Source organism: Prionailurus viverrinus, chromosome F2, assembly GCF_022837055.1.
Source record: "Prionailurus viverrinus isolate Anna chromosome F2, UM_Priviv_1.0, whole genome shotgun sequence".
Classification (NCBI taxonomy): Eukaryota; Metazoa; Chordata; class Mammalia; order Carnivora; family Felidae; genus Prionailurus; species Prionailurus viverrinus.
In genome coordinates this window covers 21960862-21983637 of record NC_062578.1, presented here as the reverse complement: position 1 = coordinate 21983637, position 22776 = coordinate 21960862, and the positions used below count along the sequence as shown (strand labels likewise).

General features: G+C 44.2%; 1 protein-coding gene and 1 long non-coding RNA gene across 2 annotated transcripts in view; one reads left to right on the top strand and one right to left on the bottom strand.

Annotated features, from left to right (window-relative positions):
- Positions 1-19348, bottom strand: part of LOC125156745 (uncharacterized) — a 32474-nt gene extending 13126 nt beyond the window's left edge. Inside the window, exons 1-2 of the long non-coding RNA XR_007148755.1 lie at positions 18917-19348; positions 17284-17343 (exon numbers count right to left, since the gene is read on the bottom strand). This is a non-coding gene — a long non-coding RNA (uncharacterized LOC125156745). The remainder of the gene's footprint in view (positions 1-17283; positions 17344-18916) is intronic.
- Positions 17904-20815, top strand: MSC (musculin). Its single transcript, XM_047842958.1, has 2 exons — positions 17904-18688; positions 19598-20815. The coding sequence occupies exons 1-2, from the start codon at positions 18173-18175 to the stop codon at positions 19682-19684; spliced, it is 603 nt and encodes a 200-aa protein (XP_047698914.1). The 5' UTR covers positions 17904-18172; the 3' UTR covers positions 19685-20815.
- Positions 20816-22776: the final 1961 nt, after the last annotated feature.

Genomic DNA, 22776 nt, shown 5'->3' with positions numbered 1-22776 from the left:
GGGGAGAGGTGCTAATCTGTTTGGTGGGAGCCTGGCTTCCACTAGAGCCTGTGCTCACCTGTGGCCCGGCATCTAGTTCCCTTTGACAGATCTGTGCTAAGGCAGTGAGTTCCCTCTCCTACTCTGGTGCCAGCCATAGTACTTCCTGTCTCTGAGTACTAGCCCACGTTGGGAGAACCTACTCCAGTCGGTAGGGATGCTTGCCGTTCTCTCTGCATTCCAGTTCCTCCTGCCCTCCAGAAGCCGTCTCTGAACTTCAAGTAAGTGGGACTGGAAGGCTGCACAGCAGACTGGGCTCTCTTTGTAAATACAGAGGTTTTTCTTTGGGTTGGGTGAGAGGAAACCCGATCTGGACCTCAGGTTTAAGCCACATTTTCTAATCTCGACTTCCCAGAGCCGAGAATTTTATTTGCAACTTCTTTGCCTAAAATGATGATCCTTTGGACCCCCGTTTGGCTAGTGATTCCTCTCTTATGGGTGAGAACCTGACAGAGAGGAGAGGTAATTTTTGGCTCTGGTCTACCTCTGACAGCCATTTCTAAACTACTTGCACATTTGTCCTCATCATTTCATTCTCCGCCTGCCTTGTGCTACTGCCAGGCAGGGATTATTCATTTTAATTTACAGCCAAGAAAATAGAGATTTAGAAAGTTAAGAGACTCAACCACAGCCTAGTGGGTTCGTGGCAGAGGGGGACTAAACTGAAGCGATCGGACACTGGAACAGAACCTCAAAGTCAGGGGCACACTAACGTTCTGTGAGAAGAATAACTTGGTCAGCAGTGACTACCTATCCCTTGTACAACTCTGGCAAGGAACTGTTATAAAACCTTAAGAGGTCGAATCCTTATGTACTACAGAGGATGTAGGCAAAAAGAAAATCGTTCAGATAACAAAGTATCATAATGTCAGGTGCATGATTTAATTTCTAAGCTACTGTGACACTGTGACCAGGCAGATCACAAAAATAACACATTGCAGATGTTTTATCCGTGCAGATCTGAGTGAACGTTATGGAACTCTACGCCCTGGTGAATACGCGTAAGTGTGCTGCTTCTGTTGTTTTTAAGGACATTATTGGATGGGATATTGGATATCACTAGAGATAATGCAAGCCTGAAAGCCTGTCAAATTGAGGCAGCATATGCACCTGCATCCAGCCGTCCACCACCACAGCCGTTCTGGCAGCTGTCAGTGTTCCCACCCTCCCCCACATAACTGGGAATATCAAGCCACATGCAAACTGTGTCTGCTTGTGGACAGAGAGGACACAAGGTGACAGCCAGTAAACAGGAAAGCCTTGGCAATCTCACCGCTCCGAATACTAAACCAGACAAAGTAATGAGATCTCTTTGGAAATGGTACCCCGAACATATTTGGTGTAGAGGTGGAATCCTTCAAGAGGAAAATTTTCCCACAATCTCATTGTCTCAAATTAATATCGAAGTATGTCTCTGCATGTTGAGCAACACCAGCGGAAAAAAGAACTAACTGATGACCCGTTCTCTAGTATTCCTTGTCTCATACTAGGAAGTGGTATGAGGTTAAGAAACTATTTTCACTTAACATCCCTTGGTTTTATAGGTAGTTTTTCTATTTCGCTTTGTGTGTGGGTACATGCACACATGTGTGCGTGTGCATGCGTCTGTGCATGAGAGAAGGAAACACAACAATCTTGAATATTTTGTGTGACACTAGATCACTTTGTGCTGTGTTTATACTAAAAGAAGGGGCAGTAAAAATACAGTCAATTCTATAGTTCATGGTTTGCAACCAGATATAGAAGAAATAGAATTCTGGAATTCTTGGAGAATGATGGCCAAATGTAATCACATGCCTAGTCCGTAGTAGATGCTCACCATGTCTTTGCTGAAAGAATGAACTTCATTTAACTGGGCTCATCACAGAATGTATTGATTGAATACATGTTAAATGACTACTGTCATTTCCAGAGTTGGAATGACTACTGATTTCCAGAATCGCCACCACTCGGGAGTAGCGACAGACTTGTGCTTGTATGTGAACATAGCTGGGAGATAAGAATAAAAGAAGCTAAATACTTTTTGTTTATTTTTATTCACCTAGGGACTGTTTTGTAAAAGTATCAGAGAATATCAAATTGTATAAGCATAGATGCAAATAGTTAAGCCCACCTCTTCCTCTAAGTAGCTTTTCCTCTCGTATCTGGAGGGAAAGCCTTTGAGTCGCAGCTGTTCCTACACCCACTTCTCTCAAGAGAAAGTTTCAGCCCCCGCCAGGGAAAGTCTCACTGCAGACAAGCTATTCAGAAATGAAGAGGCTAAAACACAAATGCACAGGAGAGTGTTTACCTATGAGAATGTGTTAAACAAGCATTTCGAATCCCTGCAGCTAGCTGTTCCTTGGTTCCACTGGTCTGCCTGATTCTTGCATCAGGGGAAGTTAAAAACTTCAGAAAAGACTGAACACGAATTCCTCAACATATGGGGGACTTCTTAACATTCTCCTTCCTACAGGTGAACAGGAGAATTGGCACTTAATTTATTGCCCTTATGATTGGATCTAATGACATACATAATATATATCAAGATTCAGTGGGAAAGGGGATGATGTCAGCAAAAATGGCAGATTAAGGACCTCCAAAAAGTCTTTTCTCCATAAAAGCAATAAGAAAACTCACCAAAATTGTCAGAATCAATATCTTCAGAATGCTAGAAATTAACCAAAGGCTTCCAGAACCTGGGTAGTATTTTTTTTTTTTTTTTAAGAAAAACATCTGAATCTTGGAAAGGACTGTGTGATTTGTGGCATTTTAACTTACCCTATTCCCATACCTCCTCTCTGACGCCACAGTGGCCTTGAAAATGGACAGCTCAAAATCACAGTGAAACCCAGCAGCCTTGAAGCCACTGGAAGGTAGAAAATGGCACTCCTATGAAAGTTCATTCCAAGAGAATTGTCATTATTTGACCTGTTAGTTCCTGGAAGACCCTACTTGTAAAGATGTCTTTATTTAACCTGACTCAGAGCTCATTCAGTGCAAAAAAAATCTATTCCCCAGGCACATTATCAGAAGCCATTATAGGCAATTGTTTAACTTTGAAGCAGCCTAAAGAGGTAAATAACGGTTGGGGGAAATAATAGGCTAACCAAAACTTTAAAAGGAAAACTCTGGGGAATGAGAATTCCATAGAGGCTTTGAAAAGCTCTGAGATGCTCCTGGGGATTGAGAAAGTCACAAACGCAGGTAGGTCTGTGCACCTTCCCAGAACTGTGCATATGATTAAGAAAGACCTGAAAGGCCCTAAACTCTCACCTCTGGCTGACCTTGAGGTTCTGTGCAAGCAGGAAGTGAAGGCTAAGGCAAAATTGTAAATTATTTGGCCAAGCATTGAAGTAGTGCCCCAACACACAGAGAAAGCCCCTCAGCGAAGACTGGGAGATTTAGCAGTTCAGAAATTTAAGGAAACCTCTGTCCAATCATTAGTGGACCACTATGCAAACCAAGTAAAAACTTCGGTGGCCACACCTGACATACAGTACGGACTTCACAGAATTGATGCAGAAAAGTCATTAAACAGAAACATCAACACACAGCAGCAAACCCTGGGAAGGAGGACGAATTTGATTTCCAGAATTGCCACATTATGTTATTTTGAACATCCAGTTATCTACAAAGAAATCATGGGGCATGCAAACAAACAATAAAAGTATGGCCCATTCAGGAGGAAGAGAAAAGCAACCAGTAGGAAACTATGCCTAAGGAAGTCCAGACACTGGATTTACTATTCGTGTACTTTAAATTAGCCATTTTATTTTATTTTTATTTTCTTAATGTTTATTTATTTTTGAGAGGGAGAGAGACAGAGTGCAAGTATGAGAGGGGCAGAGAGAGAGGGAGACACAGAATCCGAAGCAGGCTCCAGGCTCTGAGCCATCAGCACAGAGCCCGTGCGGGGCTCGAACTCACGAACTGCGAGATCATGACCTGAGCTGAAGTCAGATGCTTAACAAACTGAGCCACCCAGGTGCCCCTAAATTAGCTATTTTAAATATGTGCAAAGCGCTTTTAAAAGAAAACCATGTCTAAGGACTAAAAAAATTCTAAAAAGAACCCAAAAGATATTCTGGAATTGAAAAATATCTAAACTTAATGAAAAGTTCACTAAAGGGGTTTCAACAGGATATTTGAGCAGCCAGAAGAACCTAACAACAGGGCCCCAAAATACGCGAAACAGAATTTCTAAGAAGTAAAGGAATAATTAGCAAATTCAACAATAATTGAAGTTGGAACTTCAATACCTCATTTGCAGTAATGGACAGAACTAGAAAGAAAGTCAACAAAGACACAGAATACTTGACCAATACTATAAACCATGTAGCCCTTACAGATATCTATAGAACTCTGCATGTAACAGCAGTGGAATACACATTCTTCTCAAGTGCACATGGAACATTCCCCAGGATAGAATGTATGTTACATCGGGAAAGAAGTCTCAATAAATTTAAAAGGATTGAAATAATACAAAGTATTTGTCCAGTAATAGAAGGACATTTGGGAATTCAAAAATATGTGGAAAGTAAGCAACACTCCTTTAAAAAAAAAAGAGTCAAAGAAGAAATCACAAAGGAAATCAGAAAATACTTTGAAAAGAAAATGTTATACTTAGGTATGGTGTGATACATACAACACATTAAAAATACTTATGAAAAAAACTAAAGACACAACAAACCAAACTTAAGGAATACAACACAAACAGTGCTTGAGGGAAATGTATAGCTGTTGTACTAGTCAGGATTCTCCAGAGAAACAAAATCAATAGTATATATATATAAGAGAAGATTTATTATAGGAATTGGTTTATAAGATTAGGGAGGCTTCGAAGTCCCCAAATCTGCCATCACAAGCTAGAGAACCAGAAAAGTTGGTTGTGTGATTCAGATTGAGTCTGAAGGCCTAAGAAATAGCCCAGCTGATGTCCAAAGGCAGAAGACAGATACCTCAACTCAAGCAGAGAGAGTGAATTTGTCCTTACTCCACCTTTTTGTTCCGTTCACATCCTCAAGGAATTGGATGACACCTGTCTACGTTGGTAAAGGCAGTATTTTTTAATGCACTCTACTGATTCAAATATTAATCTTCTGGAGACACCTTCCCAGAAACATCCAGAAAAAATGTTTTCCAAGCTATCTGAGCACCCTTTAGTCTAAACTGACACATAAAATTATCCACCATGCTTATAATAAATGCCTATATTAAAAAAGAATAAAAAAAGACTTCAAACCAATAACCTAACCTTCTACCTTAAGAAACTAGAAAAGAGTAATAAACCATACCAAATATAAGCAAAAGGGACAAAACAATGATTACTGCAGAAATAAATAAAACTGAGAATAAGAAATAAAGAATAGTCAACTTAATTAAAATGATTAATTAACTGGAATGACCAAAATGAAGATATGGCACTCAAATTACTAAAATCAGGAATTAAAGGGAGAACATTACTGCTAACACAGAAGTGAATCTTTGTGACCATAGATTAGACAATCATTTCCTAGACATAATACCCAAAACCTAAACAAAGAAAATACCAGATAATTAGACTTTGTCACAGTCAAAAACTCTTGTGCTTTAAAGGAAAGAATCACACGAAAAGACAACGCACAGAACAGGAGAAAATATTTGCAAATCATGTATTTATCCAGAATAAATAAAGCATACTTATAATTCAACAACAAGAAGACAAACAATCCAATTTAAAACTGGACAAAGAACTGGAATAGACATTTCTCCGAAAATACACAAATGGTCAACAAGGACACAAAAAGATGTTGAACATCACTAGGTATTAGGAAAATACAAATCAAAGCACAATGAAACATCATCACTTCATACTCACTAGGAGGACTATAATCAAAACAAACAAACAAAAAACAATAAAAAGTACTGGTGAGAATGGAGAGAAATTGGAAACTTTCTACATTGCTTCTGTAAATATAAAATGGTATACCTGCCTTGGAAAATATTTTGATAGATTCTCAAAAAGTTAAATATAAGCTTACTATACGACTCAGCATTTCCATTCCTAGATATATACCCAAGAAACTTGAAAACATATGTTCTACAAAACACCGTATACAAACATTCATAACATCATTATTCCCAATAGCCAAAAAGTGGAAACAAACCAAACATCCATCAATTGATGAATGGATAAACAAAATTTGGTATGTAAAAACAATGGAATATTATCTAGCCATATAAAAATGAAGTGCTATTACATGAAAAGCATGGGTAAACCTTGAAAAAAAAAAACCCATCATATTTAGTGAAGTAAATCAGGCACAAAAGGTCTGTGACTTATAATATGAATGGCCTATAAATGCAATTAGATGATTCCATTTATGTAATAGTGTCCAGAATAGACAAACACACAGAAACAGAAAGATTAGTCATTTCCAAGAGGTATGGACTGACTGCTAATTGGTATAGGAGTTCATTTTGGGATGACATAAATGTCTGGGAAATACATAATGATAATGGTTGTACAACCTGTTAATAGACTAAAAACCAATGAACTGCACATTTGTAAAGGGTGAATTTTGTGATTTGAAAATGATAATTCTGTTAAAAGAAAAGATGGCTATATCCATCCAAGCGACATGAAGAAAAATTTCTAATTAAAATTTATATTTTTTGACAAAGTAGCATAATAATATTAAAAGAAATATGAAAAGTCAATGTTTTGATATTTTATAGTTACTTGGAACATTTTCCTCCCTGGATAGAATAATTTTTCCATGACATTGGACTAAATTTCAAGAACTATGAGATTCAATATCCCTTCATAATTTTAATTTTCTCAATTTAAGCACAGAGTGCATAGCATTACATATTATCCTGCTTACTAAATTGACTAGGACTAGCATACTTTGTCCAAGAACAGTAGATACAGGGTAGGCCAGCAGGCTAGAGATGGAGGGAAGGAGTTCAGTTCAAGTCTGAAGGCAGTCTCCTGGCAGAATTTACACTTCCTCTGGGGAGGTCAGTCTTTTTCTATTAAGATAGTCAACCGATTGGATAAGGCCCACTCACATTACAGCGGATAATCTATTTTAATCAAAGTTTACTGATTTAAATGCTAAGCTCATCTAAAAAAAAAAAAACCCAAAACAAACAAACAACAACAACAACAACAACAACAACAACACACCTTCATGAAAACATCTAGAATAATGTCTGGCCAAATATCTGGATATTGTATCATAGCCAAACTGACACATAAAATTAGCCATCATGGGCATGATATGGTAACAAGAGTGCTAGACTCCTATCCCGGGACTCTGAATTCCCCTTCAACTATCTCCATGATTCTCAGCAAGGGACTTTGCCTCTGGTAACCTCAATACGTTTACTGTAAAATGTGAGGAGATACTGAAATTTAGTATGCAGAATAAGAAAATAAGGTCCATGGCGGGACAGACAATCTGACCTATTTCACCTTTTCCCTCCATTAAATTATACATCACATGCCAGTCCATACCCTATGGCTAATATTAAGAAATCAGAGGCTTAGTATTGATGTAAAATACCCACTATTTGCTGTGACCTAGGTGGCTGTGGGACGTATTGAGAGAAATCTGCTAATACTCTTCAACCTAAATTTTGAAGAATAGTTTGTGTTTATATATGCATGTATGCCTGCATTTATAGATTTTTTTGTCTTTTATATAGACAAAGCACAACGGAAAAAATAGAAGAAATATACCGATTCTTTCACATTGTACTCTATGTCAATGGCACCCTCAAGTCTTGTGCAACATAGTGTTACCGCCTCTCTCCAAATCCTTCCCTCTTCACTTAACCCCCAAATAAAATTATACATATATATATATATATGTACATGTACATATATACATATATATATATATATACACATGTACATATATACATATATATATGTATATATGTACTATGTAAGTATGCCTTCGTTTTGTCTTTCTCTTGCATATCAGGGGTCTCCAACTATAGAGGCTTCATCTAAATCTCTGTGAGTGTCTCCCCTAGACACCATGTTCCTAAATTGCCTCTCTAACCTCATCAAAACCTAACTCGCCCACTAATGGCTCATTCTTGCCAGTTCTTGTTACCAAGGATGTAAACAGGCAATCTTACTATCAAGATTCAGCTATTTCTAACTGAAAATCACTACGTATCAGCCACTATGCTAGATTACTTCACAGTTGTTAATGGCTCTAAATGCTAATCAGTCAACCTCATCAGAGCCCTTAACACTTCTTTCAAATAATTTTCCTTACACCTCATCAGACCTTTCTTATAGTCTCTAAGATGGTTACTTCTCACATTTCTCACTGTTTAAAATCTGGATACCTCATGCCTACTCCCCTATCTGAAGTCAGTAACCTGAATTTATACTCTATTGAGAAAACAGAGACCATTGGGAGCTTACCTCTCAAACTTCCTGTTACAAACCTCTGCTGATCTACATTGGCAACCCACGTTATTTTCATCTCATTTTAGGCAGAGAGGTATATTTCTTGTTTTTCAAAGGCAACCCCTGTCCCTATTCTTTCCACCTCCTCTGAGAAGTTAGCCCATCACTATCCCTTTCTGTTTCTCATATTTTTTTTTAATTTTTTTTCAACGTTTTTATTTATTTTTGGGACAGAGAGAGACAGAGCATGAACGGGGGAGGGACAGAGAGAGAGGGAGACACAGAATCCGAAACAGGCTCCAGGCTCTGAGCCATCAGCCCAGAGCCCGACGCGGCGCTCGAACTCACGGACCGCGAGATCGTGACCTGGCTGAAGTCGGACGCTTAACCGACTGCGCCACCCAGGTGCGCCCATTTCTCATATTTTTTAATATCTTTAATCTCTTCATCAAAATACAACCATGTTTAAGCAACTCTCATCCTTAAAAAAAAAAAAGGAAAAATTAGTTTCCCACTAAGGTAGAAGTCCAAAGACTTGCAGTTGTGGCCAAAATAGATAAGACTTACCTTTCCACCTGAAACAACCACAAAACAAACAAAATATAAGAAATAGAGACTCTCAAAACATGGGGCATGAGTTGGTGGTTAGTGGACTCTAAGAGAAGGGAAACAAATAATGCAAGCCCTAAAATCGCTATAGTTTCTCCAGCTATTGCCATCACAGAACATTCTAAGCTAAGGAGCAGAAAGGAAGAACCCAGGCAGACTCCCTGAGTGGAGAGGACAGAGCTGAGAGACTACAGAGAACAAGGCAGTTAGAATTCACAGAGCAGAGTACCAGAAAGCAGGGAGCTACCCAGGGACAGAACTCAGAGACCTGCAGAGGGCCCCCTGGGGTGTTCAGCTGATCCATAACTACCAGAGGCTGAAGGAAGAACCACCAAAAGAGATAAAAGGGAGCAGTGCTAGGTACTCACACCAGGCCAGGAATAATACCCACTCCAGCTGGGTTGGAAAGTCTCAGAATTCACAGGGCATTGGGTTGGGTGCTCATAGGACTCGTACCTTGGTAGGGGAATGATTTGCCCTAAATGAGCCCTGCTCTGATTCCTTCTACCAACCTCCAAAGGAAGACCAAAAAGGATTACACCATTTCTAAGTAACTTAACTGAATCCCAGAGCAAAGATCAACAGTATTTACAGGAATACAGAGATATCCAGAACCCAACAGACAACATTTATAATGTCTGGCACCCAAAAAAAAGTTGCCAGGCATGTGAAGAAGCAGAAAAATGTGACCCATAATTAAGAGACTAAAACAATTGAAAATGACCCAGTCGCAGAGCCAATACACTGGCTAGGCCTGCTTCTGTGTGTTTCCTTAGCGGCTGCAAGCACCTTGTTCCAGCATCCTAATTTAAGGAGTGACCCAGGGGAGTCTCCGTCCTCACAGGGGACGGCTAGGCTCCTCTTCTCTGCAAAGGTTCTCAACTCTGGAGTACTCCTGCCTGAAGGAGACGCTGAGGACCCACCAGGAACTTCAACCCTACTCCACATTCTGTTTCTGTTCCAGTCCTGGTGCACAGAGATACTTTTTCTTGCTTTTGAACATAACTATGTCTTTTTAGTTTTCTATTTTTACATCTTAACTCTTATTACCATGTGTTTGGAGCACAAGGGAAGCTTCAAAACGTGATCTTACCATAGCATCTCAACTGGAAGTCCCCACCCATGATTTCCTGAAACTCCTCCCCTGTTTTCAATGACACTACTCACTTTTGGTTTTCCTCTCACCTCACAGATTCCTGTCTTTCTGAGTCCTCCTTCTCTGCTAACCCATGAAACTTTCAAGGGTCCCATTCTCTCCTCATTCTATGAGAAAAAGCGTAATCCGAGGTTTTGTAGGTCTGTGATCCTCTGCAACTTTATAAAAATTCTGATTTTTTTTTTCAATCAGGAATAAAAAGTTACAAATGGTATTTAAAGCTAGAGTTCATTTTTATAAGAAGAGATCTTGCTGCTGGGATGTTCATAATAAATGTAATCCTGCTAGTAGGAATGAACCCTGGGACTGTGGCAAGTATATCATACGAAAAGTAGACGGATATATAAGCTACATTTGAAAACAGGAAATAACTCTTAAAAGTCCATTCAGTTAGTGAGAAATGTAATTGGGTCTCTGTAAGTATTGATAGTAGGGTAGAGTGCATAGGAATAAACCGAGTTGGTTAAATGAAGGGCAAATTACGGGTTGAGTGTGCACCTTCCATTAATTATGGGTGAAGGCTGGATTGTGCTCATGTGTTTGTGAATGTTTTCAATCACCACATATTTCGGTAGTGCCTTCTTAAGCTGCTAGTCACTGAGGATACCCAGATGAACAAGACACAGTCTCTGCCTTCATGGAGTTTACAGTTAAGTCTTTCGTTGTTTTTTGTTGTTGTTGTTGTTGTGTTTGTTTTTTAATTCTGCCCCTCTCTTCCCTAAAGGAAGCTGCCAGAATGTGGCAGTCCAAGAAGGGATGGGAGCAGGGCGATGTAACCAGGCGTGAGGGTTCCTTAGGTAGTTCTGTTTGCAACATCCCCAAGGAGCTCTGCTTGAGAATCAGACCTTAAGAGGAATGTAACAGAGTGGATTTTTCTCCCCCGCTGCAAGTTAATTGGCTCATTTTCCTTGCTAATTGGGCAGAGCCGCACAGATAAGCCAAAGGGGGGAAAATCAAGAAAAAGTGGGCACATTTCCCAAAACACTTCCCTGTTTTCTGATCATCTATGAGAGCTCATTTTAGAATTGGAGGTCAGAGGGGCTTGGGCCTGGAGAAACAAAGTTTGTATGTAAATAAGCCAGGCCCCTCTTTTACAGAAGAGCTGATTAAGAGCCTGGTGGACAAAGTGCACAGAATCCCTGCTCTCTGACACCACAAAGTATCTATTACATGAGAACTTCCTTCTGGCGCCAGGAGGCATTTAGTTTTCACTTGGGTGTTCTGTAGGGGATGAGGCACTGGGTGGGGCGAGGGTCGTGGAGGATTGGAGGGCTGCTAAAACGAAAGCAACTCTCAGCAGGGGAATGACTCTTTTGCTCCAGGGGGTACAAAAAGAATGGGACCCTAGGAGAGAGGATGGAGACAATAACACAAGAACTAACCTTGTGCAATGCCCTACATTGTCCAGGGGTGCCTGAACGCTGGGAAGTCTCTGGGAGGTGGGCTATCCACAGAGAAACAAGTCCAAGAAGGTGAGCAAGTGTCCCAAGACCACTCAGCTGACGAATGCAGAAATCTTCTAAAGTCCACAGCAAAGGGGGCTCTTTCGGGGAGGAGCCACATGGCAGGATGTCATTCTCTCCCAGGTTAACTCCACAATTAACAAGGCTTGGGACCGCATATTGGAGACCAGAGCAGTGTGCTACATTTCAAGGGGTGTTTTGATAATGAAATATTTTCACACTTCCAAAGTACTGCCGATAAACACTAAAAATCTCCTGGCACAGAAGTTTCTTAGCTTCTGCCCAAAAGTGGAAGTCTGTCTCAAGAGATTAAAAAAAATTTTTTTAATGTTTATTTTTTGAGAGAGACAGACAGACAGAGCATGAGCAGGGGAGGATCAGAGAGGGAGGGAGACACCGAATCCGAAGCAGGCTCCAGGCTCCGAGCTGTCAGCACAGAGCCCGACGCGGGGCTCAAACCCACGAACGGTGAGATCATGACCTGAGCCGAAGTCGGACGCTTCACTGACTGACCCACCCAGGCGCCCCAAGAGATTCTTTAAAAAATAAGACTGCACTCAGACTAGCTCACCCTTCAGAATGCCCCCAAATCAATGAGGTCCAGAGATTCTTCAAACAGGCCTCCTTCGGAGGCCTTCACCACAGGGCTTTTTCTTCCTGAGAGCTGGTGTGCTTCACTCTGCTAGTAGAGCAGTCAAAGTCATTTTCAGGAGATACACAGCATGCCAGGGGCAGAAGAGTTTATGCTTTCAATCCGCAGATACTGCTTTAAAAAAATCTTTTCCCAAAGCCACCTGCATTTTTACTTGTCAAGACAGTCAGTGAAGATTTTTTCCTTCCCTCTTGATGGCAGAGAAAATCAGGTCTCTGAAACATACTGAGACTTTTTCGCCCTCGAGCCTCCGCAGACCTGATGTGTCCAGGCACTGGCCTGTCTACGCAATGAGGCCTGTTGGGGCTCCAAGGAAGCAAAAATCTTGACACAACTTCTGGATAAAGAAGCCAGCAGTGGACGACTGGTTGTGTCGTAGATGACAGAGAACTCCTCTTGTCCATTCCGAGTGTTCCCACAGGTGCTTGGCCGCTTCCTTGGTGGCGCCCAAACGTCAGGAGTCCCTTTCCTTCCTGGGCTGGGAGTGGGGGTGGAGGGGACATCCTGGACGACCAGGGACGGAGGCTGCAGGGGACCTAGAGCTGGGCACGTGGCTTCGTGTAGTCGAAGAAAGAAGAGACAGGGCCTGGGGTGAGGCTGGCCTAACTGTGCCTCCAACCGACCTGCTCCCCGTGTGACCGGCACACCACGTGACTAGCAGTCCACGTGACCCGTGCACAGCGTTCCCCAGATCTTTCACCTCGCTGGCCTAGGTGCCCTGCTCCTTAAGCACCGAAAGCCTAATGAACTGGGCCATGGAGCTCTGGCTGATGTCTGCAGAGTGTCCGTTATGCCTGGGGGGGATCAAGCTCAATGCTTCTCCAGGGCTAAGGCTTCCGTTACATAGTAGGGCAGAGTGTTTCTCAGCACGTTCTAGGGTCAGATGGATTATGTGAGGTTGAGGACGCGTGGTGAGGTGCAGGGGGGAGATGACAGGGATGAGGGACAAGATACATGATGTCATGTGTGCTTCCCGAGTGATCATGCTTTTTCCCACGAGAGTGTGTCCTGAGTAGGTGGGAGTTGGTCTCACAGTGAACCTTATACACTCCATCTATAGTAGCATAGTTAATCCCTACATTATCCAAAAGAAAATAATCTGAGCCGCACATATAAATCGAAATGTTTAGTAGCTGCATTATAAAACCAAAAAGAAACAAGTGAAAATAATTTTAATCACATTTGTTTCAACCCGATATATCCAAAATGCCATCATTGTTAGACATAATTTTGGAAACATGTTCATGAGGTATTTTACATGATCTTATTCATTTTGTCTTCAATATCTGGTGTGTGTTTTACTCTACTGTACATGACTAGCCACAGCTCAAGTCCTCAATAGCCTTCTGTGGCTAGTGGCTTCCATATTGGCCAATTGGAGACTCTGTTTTTGTAGGTCAAAGATATGGCAATTTCTTCAGCCATCCAGATGGCTCAGAATATCAGGAGACTTTAGGAAGATACCACCAGGAAGGTCATGTAGGGAGGGCTCTTTCCATTCAAATGCATTGTCACAGCAATCATTTCTTAAGCATTTACTTTCTAATGTTTTGGCCTGGTGTTCCCAGAACGTAGATGCAACCGCTCCTCTCCCAAAATCCTAAACCCACTTGACCAGCCCAAATTCAGACTTTTGCATCTAGTCTTCCAACAGAGTTAGAAGGGGCAGTGGCCATAAATGGCCTATTTTCTCTGGTCTCTAATTATTAACCTTCCTTGGTCTACCTTTTTAGAAAACCTAAGTTTTAGATATTTTTAATACATTTTTAAATATTTATTTTGAGCGAGAGAGAGCTCATGCACATGTACATACGAGTGGGAGAGGGGCAGCGAGAGAGAGAGGGAGGGAGAGAGGGAGAGAGAGAATCTCAAGCAGGTTCCAAGCTCAGCAGGGAGTCTTATACAGGGCTCAATCTTAAGACCATGAGCTCAGGACCTGAACCAAAACCAAGAGGTAGATGCTTAACCAACTGAGCCACCAAAGCACCCCTAGATATTTTTAACGTTTTAAACTATTTAAAATATTTAAATATTGCATTTAAAAATATTTTAATATATTAAGTGCCTTTTCAGTGTTACATCTGAGTGTGCTTTCACATACACCACAATTTCATGTAAGCCTTTCAATAACTTTGATTTAGGAATGTTATTCCAGTTTTTAAATAAGGAGAGTGAGGGTTGGAGAAGTGCTGTGACTTTACGGGAAGAGAATCTGGAGAAAGAAATGTAGGCCCATCCATTTTCTCTCAGTGAGGTCTCCTACAAGATCTATGGGAAATGGGATCACGTACTTCAAACCCTAGAAGCTTGCGGTTAAAGCAAATGGCATCCTGGGGCCATCGAAAACCCAGAACAAGTCCTGGAGTACAAAACCTGGGTCAGTTCCTGACCTGATACTTATTAGCTATATGACATTGAACAAAGCAATTAATAGTGATGAAAATAACTCGCATTTATTGAACTTCTTCCATGTATCAGGCTCTGGCCCAGGCATTTGCTCATACCCTTCCTCTCCCTTATGAGACAGATAGTTCATTTTATAGATCAGGAAACTGGGCCTCAGAAAGAGGAAATTGCCAAAGGTCACACAGCCAATAAGCAGGAAAACCAGGATTAGAAAACATTATTAAATGTATTAATGTTTGTTTTATAATGTAACTTTTAGCCCACCCAGCCTCCCTTGCCTACTTAAAAAGGACATCTTAAAGAATTTCAAGACGATTAATGTATACCATAAACATTTGTATATTCAGGCCACAAATCTAAAAGGTTGCAAAGCAGGGTGCCTGGGTGGCTCCGTTGGAAAAGCACTGGATTTGATTTCAGCTGAGATCATGATCTCATGGTTCATGAGTTCCAGCCCCAGGTGATGCTCTGTGCTGAGCCTGCAGCAGATTCTCCCTCTCTTCCTGCCCCTCCCCCACTTGCACTCTCTCTGTGTCTCTCAAATAAATAAACTTTAAAAAAAAATTAAAGGAAACATGTTGCAAAGCATGGGCAGATAGGAATTATTTTCAATATGCATTTTTTAAAATACAAAAATAAAGTCTTTACGATTCATTTGCAGTGTACAACTTGCCAAAACATTAGAATAGCTGAGCTTTCAAAAGAGATAATTGTACTTGCACTGTTCAGCTCATGGGGCTGTTGTATTGAGAGAGAAGGGAAAGTAAAAGCATATTCAAAGTGTAAAGAGGTGACAGACGTCATATATTACAAACATGTTTAAAGCAAACTGCAGTTATACACTAATATGAAATGCATTTGAAGATACACTTCCTGATCTTTATTGGGAGTCTGCAACTTGAAAAAAAAAAGAGTAAAAGAAAAATATGACTAGAAAGAAAAGGAGGGAAAGGAATAATGAAAGAAGATGAAAATAGCTGCCTTTCTTGAAAGAGAACACAGGAAAGGAGGGAAGAAGGAAGAGAGATAAAGAAGAAGGAAAAAAGAATGGAAAGACGGAAAGATAAAGAGGCACAAAGAAGAGAAGAGAAACAGGAAAGGAAAGAGCTATGAAAAAAATAAGCAGGAACATTTGGGGTCAGTCAGTTCCTACAAGCAAGAGAAACTGGCCATGACCTGCTTAGCTTTGAGACTGGGTACAGATTTTTGCGACTGTTTAGAGAAAAACTAGCACTTTGCCCACCATTAATCTTTTCTAAAGAAAGACTTTGTTCTGCACCTGTATAAACAATCCAGATTTTTAAAACCTATATGCCTGCCTCTAATGTGTGAGTCTATGTATTTATACTGATAAATTCAAGTCACCAATAGGTGATGCAGAAATCTAGCTTACGATCTCCTTTTTACATCCTTCGCTCCCCCTTCTCACTTTTTCTTCCCTCCTTGGCCTGTGGCACCTAAAGTCAAGTTCAAGTTCGAGCACCCCTATGAAGAACTCTACATTCTGTGGATACTCTCTGCCTTTTCCCAGCCCAGAGAGAACGGAAAATGAGTGATATTTTCATTCAAATGATCCCCAGAGGAGCCCCTGCCCCATCCCTTAACAAAATGACAAAATGTATAGGGAGAAAACCTCTACAAATGAGGGCGACCAGGAGGGCTTGCGTGAAACATCCCCCACCAGGGAGGCCTGGCCTGGGATACGAAGGTGGACGATGCCTGAGTGATGAAGTCAGCCCAGGCCAGCCACCTGTTGTGGCACTTCAGGCACGAAGCCGGGAGCATTTGTTCTGCGGAGTTGCTGGTGGAGGGAGGCTGGCCCCATGGCTTCTGCCCACTCCGTCCTGGGCTGACTGCACATTTCTTTCCTCGCACTTGGCTCCGTTTGGGAGCCTGTGAGCTTTCAGGGAAAGGACAAGTAAACACCTAACTCCAGTTTGAAGACTCGATTTCCTCATTGCTAAACGGAGTTACCATACCCCAACCTCGCAGTGGTTTAACCATTTTGTTGTTTTGTTGCTTTCTTTTAATTCCCGTGGGCAGTCGTATGGCGCCCAGCCCAGTGACTGGCGCACAGCAGGCACTCAGTAGCTGGCCATAGGTGCCTCCTTCCAAAGTGAAGTACCCATTCCAAGAGCACCTACTGCAAAGGTCCTTTGAGTTAGAAAATAATGAGGCCACGGTTTTGTTTTGTTTCCTTTGGGGGAGGGGAGTGCGCAGAGGGCTTATTTTTGGTTGGCATAATTCTGGATGCTGTTTTGTCTTTTTTTTTTTTTTTTTTTTGAGATTGCATTGACTTAGCATTCTGCATCCAGGAGTGTGCTCTTCAATACACAATCTAAAATAGGAATCGATTCCCTAGACTACAACGCAAAGAGTTGGGGCAAGAGCTTCTATCTTACGCATTGTGGCATTACAAACAAAACGAAGCATGAAATTCTCAAGACAGTGGAAAATAATGGATATAACGGCTTGTGATGTGTGGTGAGGGAGGCGTGTTAGCGACTAAAGACCGAGGGGCCGGGGATGCTAGACACAGATCTCCAGTCCGTATTCTACTTACCAGCCCGGTGATTGGGGGTCCTTTACTTAAATCTCTATCTCTGTGGCTTAGCTTGAAGTTCTGCAAAGTGGAGATAACATTTAAGTCACAGATGTTTGAAAATGGAACGAACCGAACCAAGGTACTAAAAGTGCTTTGTAAATCATGAAGCCACGTTAGGGGAAAGGGAGGACGGAAAAGGGAGAGGTTAACTGTTGTCAGTGCTGTTTGCTTGCTTTGCTCTTAAGCTGTGGTCGGGCAAGCCCAGGATAGGCAGTCCTACATGATGCGTTATGAACTTGGGAAACAGTTCCGCTGAAAAGCCCGGGAGAGAAGCAGAGGTCGCGATCCTAGGGATTCAAAGCGTCTGGCAATCTCCGCCATCGCTAAGACTAGTTGGGCGTGGAAGTGGGGTGGGTACGAACAAGGTCCCCTCCTTCACTTGCCCGACACACATCTCTCACTGACAAGCTGAGGGTCCCACGGACCCGGGGCCCCAAATCGCGGCTCAGCGGAGACTTCCCCTTCCCTGCCCCCAACAGCAGATCCTGAGCGCAGACAGACGGTCCCCACCCCTTCCACGCCCCCGCCCCACCTCTTGCCCCCCCTTTCCAACCCCCTCTTCTTTGCCCGGGTGGTTTGTCCCGAGGAGTACAAATAAATAGTCCTGTCAAAAGGCGCAGCTAGCGCTAGTGCGCGCCGGGCCTGGGCGGGGGCGCGGACTCCTCGGCCCGCGCTCTCCCGGGTCCGCGGCACGGCTCGCTCCCCGGCGGGGCTGCCTACCCGGGTCTCCAGTCTCGCTCCGAACGCTGCCTGGCCCCCCGCCTCCGCCAGAGGGAGCGGAAGGCCGACACCGCGAGGCTGGCCTGGGGCAGGAAGGCGGGCGCGCGTGGGCGTGGGGGACGCGGTGATGTCCACCGGCTCGGTGAGCGACCCCGAGGAGATGGAGCTGCGGGGGCTGCAGCGGGGGTACCCGGTCCCCGCCTCCAAGAGGCCGCCCCTCCGCGGCGCCGAGCGCAGCTACATCTCGCCCAGTGACAACTCCTCGGCCGAGGAGGAAGACCCCGACGGCGAGGAAGAGCGGTGCGCGCTGGGCGCGGCCGGCGGCGCGGAGGGCTGCAAGAGGAAACGGCCGCGCGTGGCTGGGGGCGGCGGCGGCGGCGGCAAGAAGCCCCTCCCGCCCAAGGGCTCGGCGGCCGACTGCAAGCAGTCGCAGCGCAACGCCGCCAACGCCCGCGAGCGCGCCCGGATGCGCGTGCTGAGCAAAGCCTTCTCCAGGCTCAAGACCAGTCTGCCTTGGGTGCCCCCAGACACTAAGCTTTCGAAGCTCGACACGCTCCGGCTGGCTTCCAGTTACATCGCGCACCTGCGGCAGCTGCTGCAGGAGGACCGCTACGAGAACGGCTACGTGCACCCGGTGAACCTGGTAGGGGCGCCGCACGCGAGGCTCGGGGCGAGAGGCCGGGAAATGCTCAGGGAGCGAGCTCCCGCGTGCCAGTAAGGGTCAGCCCCCTGGCAAGAACCCGAAAGGGGGGGTGCTGGAATGGGTGGTGAGGAGTCCAGTTTGGTTTCTCCCAGTCAAGGGAGGGGCCAGGCCGTTTTCCTGGGGCAGAACCGTGCACCCTTCAGGGCTTCTTCATTCTGATCTTTGTACCTGGTACTTTGCCCTGTGACAGCAGTTGGCTTAGATCCTACTCCCGGGGTGAATCTCGATGCCATCTGCGTCCACGACCCGGTTGCAGATTCAATGGCAAGTCTCTGTCGCCCAAGCTTTTCCATCGAAGAGTCAGACAGGTTCCATTTAAGGAGCCCTACTTACTGAAAGGAAGGAGGGAAGGCCGAGCTCTATTTAATCAGCCTTTGGATGTTAAAAAGTTCTTGCAGAATAGCAGAGGTTTCCCCAAAAGGGATTTGTCTGGAAAGTCCCTTTCTAACCTGCCAACTTTCCAGGCTTGAGAAAGAACCTATTCCAGTTCCTACTTAGAGTGGAGGGCTGATGATGGTGTGTGTGTGTGTGCGCGCGCGCGCGCGCGCGCGCGTGCTGGGGGAAGGGAATTAAACACAAAATCCCAAACTTTTGCAAGTTTCACCAAATCATCTTGGGGCAAAGTCCAGGAGGAAGCGTGGACGGAAGTTTTAACGTCTCACGCAATCAAAATCCAGTAAAATTAAAATCCCAGTTTGGAGAAAAGATACCCAAATTCCCAGAACAGGGATAAAATCTGAGCTACTCAAAGCCAGGGGTATTCCAGGGTTCATTTAAGAGAGCGGTTTCGCTTTGAGACGGTATTTTTTTTTTTTTCCTTCGATGTCTGATTCTCTTTTGACTTTACAGACATGGCCGTTCGTGGTCTCAGGACGACCTGACACCGACACCAAAGAAGTTTCCGCAGCCAACAGATTATGTGGGACCACCGCTTAGATCGAAGTCACTTGCTGGAGTTACTGTTCAAGCGCGTGTGTTTGGGGGCCACGGAGAGAAGAGAGCATGAGAACCCCCAGAGAATGGGGGAAAGTGCCATCGGACTCTGCTAAATCCTCCTCGACACCCCCCACCCACCCGAACTGTGAGCAGGACGTGAGGCGGGCGTTGGGGACAGAGCCTGAGGGCCGACCGTGTGGCCGTCATCGCAGGGCGCCAAGGGCTGCGGCTGCTGGGGATCCTGACGACGACAGTTTTCTTTTCCAAAAGACCTTCCTTCTGTCTCTACAACGCGCAGCCAGATCCAGCCTCGGGCTTTAGCAGTGTAGACTGACCCCCGCGCTGTCCTGCCAAACCGCCTACGAGTTAGTTTCCCGACTGAGCCAGATAGACGTATACGATGGCGGGGCCCTGCCCAGCACAGGCATGTTACGGTGAGGCAGTGGTTAGAACGTGCTCTGGATGAGTGGCTTTACAGACAGCAGTCTTCACGCGAGACCAACATCGGGGCATGTTTTTAAGTTGCAAAGAGAGGGGAGTGGCACACCTGGGCCAGGTTTGTACCCCCACGGGACCCCAGCCTCCGGGAGGCAGGGGCACGCCTGCTCCGTCTAGGGAAAGACGGAGGCGCCCTTTCCCAGACCACCTGACCCGGGTAGGTCCGGAGCGCTCCCGGCGCTTCTGCCTCCCGGCTGCAGTCAAGCCCTTCACTCCCCCCAGGCTCCCGCCGCTTCCCAGCCAGGCTTCTGTCTCCACCCGCCTCCCGTCTAAACTAGAGCCTCCCACCCCCGCACCCCGCACCCCACCAGGCTCGCGTCCCCTTCAGGCCTCCGTCCAGTCCTTCCTCCCACGCCTCCTTGCAGCACCCCTCCTCCGGCCCCTGACCATCCCCAGCGGGCCTGCCGCCTCCATGCTCTGGACGCCTCCCCCGGCCCACCGTCCAGGCTCTGCCTCGCGGGAGGAGTGCGCTGGGTGGTCCGCTGAGGCTATACGCACCCAGTGATCCCGCTCAGGGGAAATGCGCCGCTGTCTCGAGGCTGCACTACCACAGCAACTAGCAAATGTAAATAAATTTATTTTTTTATGAATAAAACGCGTTGTGAAAACCGAGTGGCCGTGGGCGCGGCAGAATGTGGTCTTTGTTGCCTTTTACCTAGTTTGGTCCGGAAGTTCATTTAAAGGTGCTTTCTTGGCTCCCTGCGCTGGCATTGGTTCTTTCTCTGCAGAACGGGTGGTGATCACATTTAAATTACTGCGCTTCCAAATGGAACTCTCATTACTTGCTATGATTTGATTCTTCTGGAGGCCGAGGTTACTGGAAGACAAGAACCAGAGGCTTGTTACACCAGAAGAGTCTTTGGGGCCAGGGCTACTTTGAAAGGTATATGTTCTACAGGGTAATATAGGTACACTTCTTACACTTACGCGCGCGCGCGCGCGCACACACACACACCCCGGATGCTTTCTCCAGCTTAAACCCCTACAGCCCACACACTGGAGTGGGGAGTAGGTCTCAGGTCTAATTGGCAGAATAAAACCATAATACAAGGCGCCAAATTGTGTTTCAGTTAGAGCTTTTCTTTCTTCCCCTAAATAATGTTTATATAGTGCTTTTAATGTACACCACCTCATTTTCCTTGTTATTTTCTTCCATTTTTCACTGTAATATTCTCAGGAAATAATAACCTGGAAAACCATCATATGGTTTTTCAAACGCCAGTCATTTTATTTTATTTTATTTTATTTTATTTTATTTTATTTTAATTTTATTTTTTTTTAACGCCCGTCTGTTTTAAAGCTGCATTCTCGCTGTAGAACATTTAGAAAATTTGGAAAAGTGTGAAGGAGAAAACTACCTAAACAACTGCCCAATTTGGAGTATGTTCGTTATTTAATAAAATCGAAAGGCAGTTTTCTGGACCAGAAAGAGAAAATACAGCTGGGGTTTAGGAGGTGAGAGGGAGGTAGGGGAGCATGATTTCCTGTTTTGAACTAAACTAAACCAAAACTCTGGATAACTGCTTTCGGAGACGATTTTCTTGGGCTTTATTCACAGGGGGAGGGACCCGGCCCTCAGGATCTAATCTGCCACAACAGCAGAAGTTGGCACAGGATTACACTTCTTGGTTTCTGTGGCATTAGGGGCTCTCTGGTAAAAGCAAACTCAGGTTTGCTAACTAGTGACGGGAAACCCTAGTATGGTGGTTTAAAGGCACTTAGGCCCCCTGATAAGTTCTGGGTGGCCCGCTTCTTGGGGGTGGGGTGTCTCCTGGAGGCCAGCTGTTAGTGTCTTTTCCAAAGCTTCCATCACATTCGATCCGATCCGTTTTAAGGGAAGGGGGCAGTGTGGTATGTTGTTAAGGTGACCTTGAATGTCCACAGAACCCAACTAGAAATTGAAGCTCTGCCACCCACAGAATAGTGACCATATGCAACCCCTCTAAGCCTCCGTTTTATCACCTACAAAATGGTGATAATAATAGTGCCTACCTAGGAAGAGTGCCATCAGAAATAAATGTGAAAATATTTATGCAACCCTTCTAATAAGCGGGTTCTAATGACTCCTTAAAAAAGTGGGGAGACATGCTTTGGCAAAGGGGACACTTTAAACAGGTGGGGCATTTCAGGATTCCAGTCTTTAATATTCGTGGCCCAGCTTTAAAATGCCTGGATTACAACCATAAAACAGAAGTGTCCCACAAAAGCAGAAACAGAAAAAGTTAAAAAAAAAAAAAAAAGAAAAAGAAAGAAAGAAAGAAAGAAAGAAAGAAAGAAAGAAAGAAGGAAGGAAAAAGTCTGTGTTTGTAGTAAATACAGAAAAGAAGAAGCATTTGAATAAACAAAATATTTGGGCAAATTTTCATAAACAAAATTTAAATATTTGTGTCTATATTCTCTCTGGGCAGTTCAGGGGCAAACTCACAGATTTCCTGCCCTTCCTCTATCAGCACTCCCCACACTGAAGTGGCCTTCTTTACTGATTCATGTGTCCAGACTGTCATACCATGCAAACTCATTTCTGTTGCCACTTTACAGGGAAGAAAAAAAATCTTCAGAATTATTTTTGGGGGGCTCCGTTGGAGCCTGGGTGG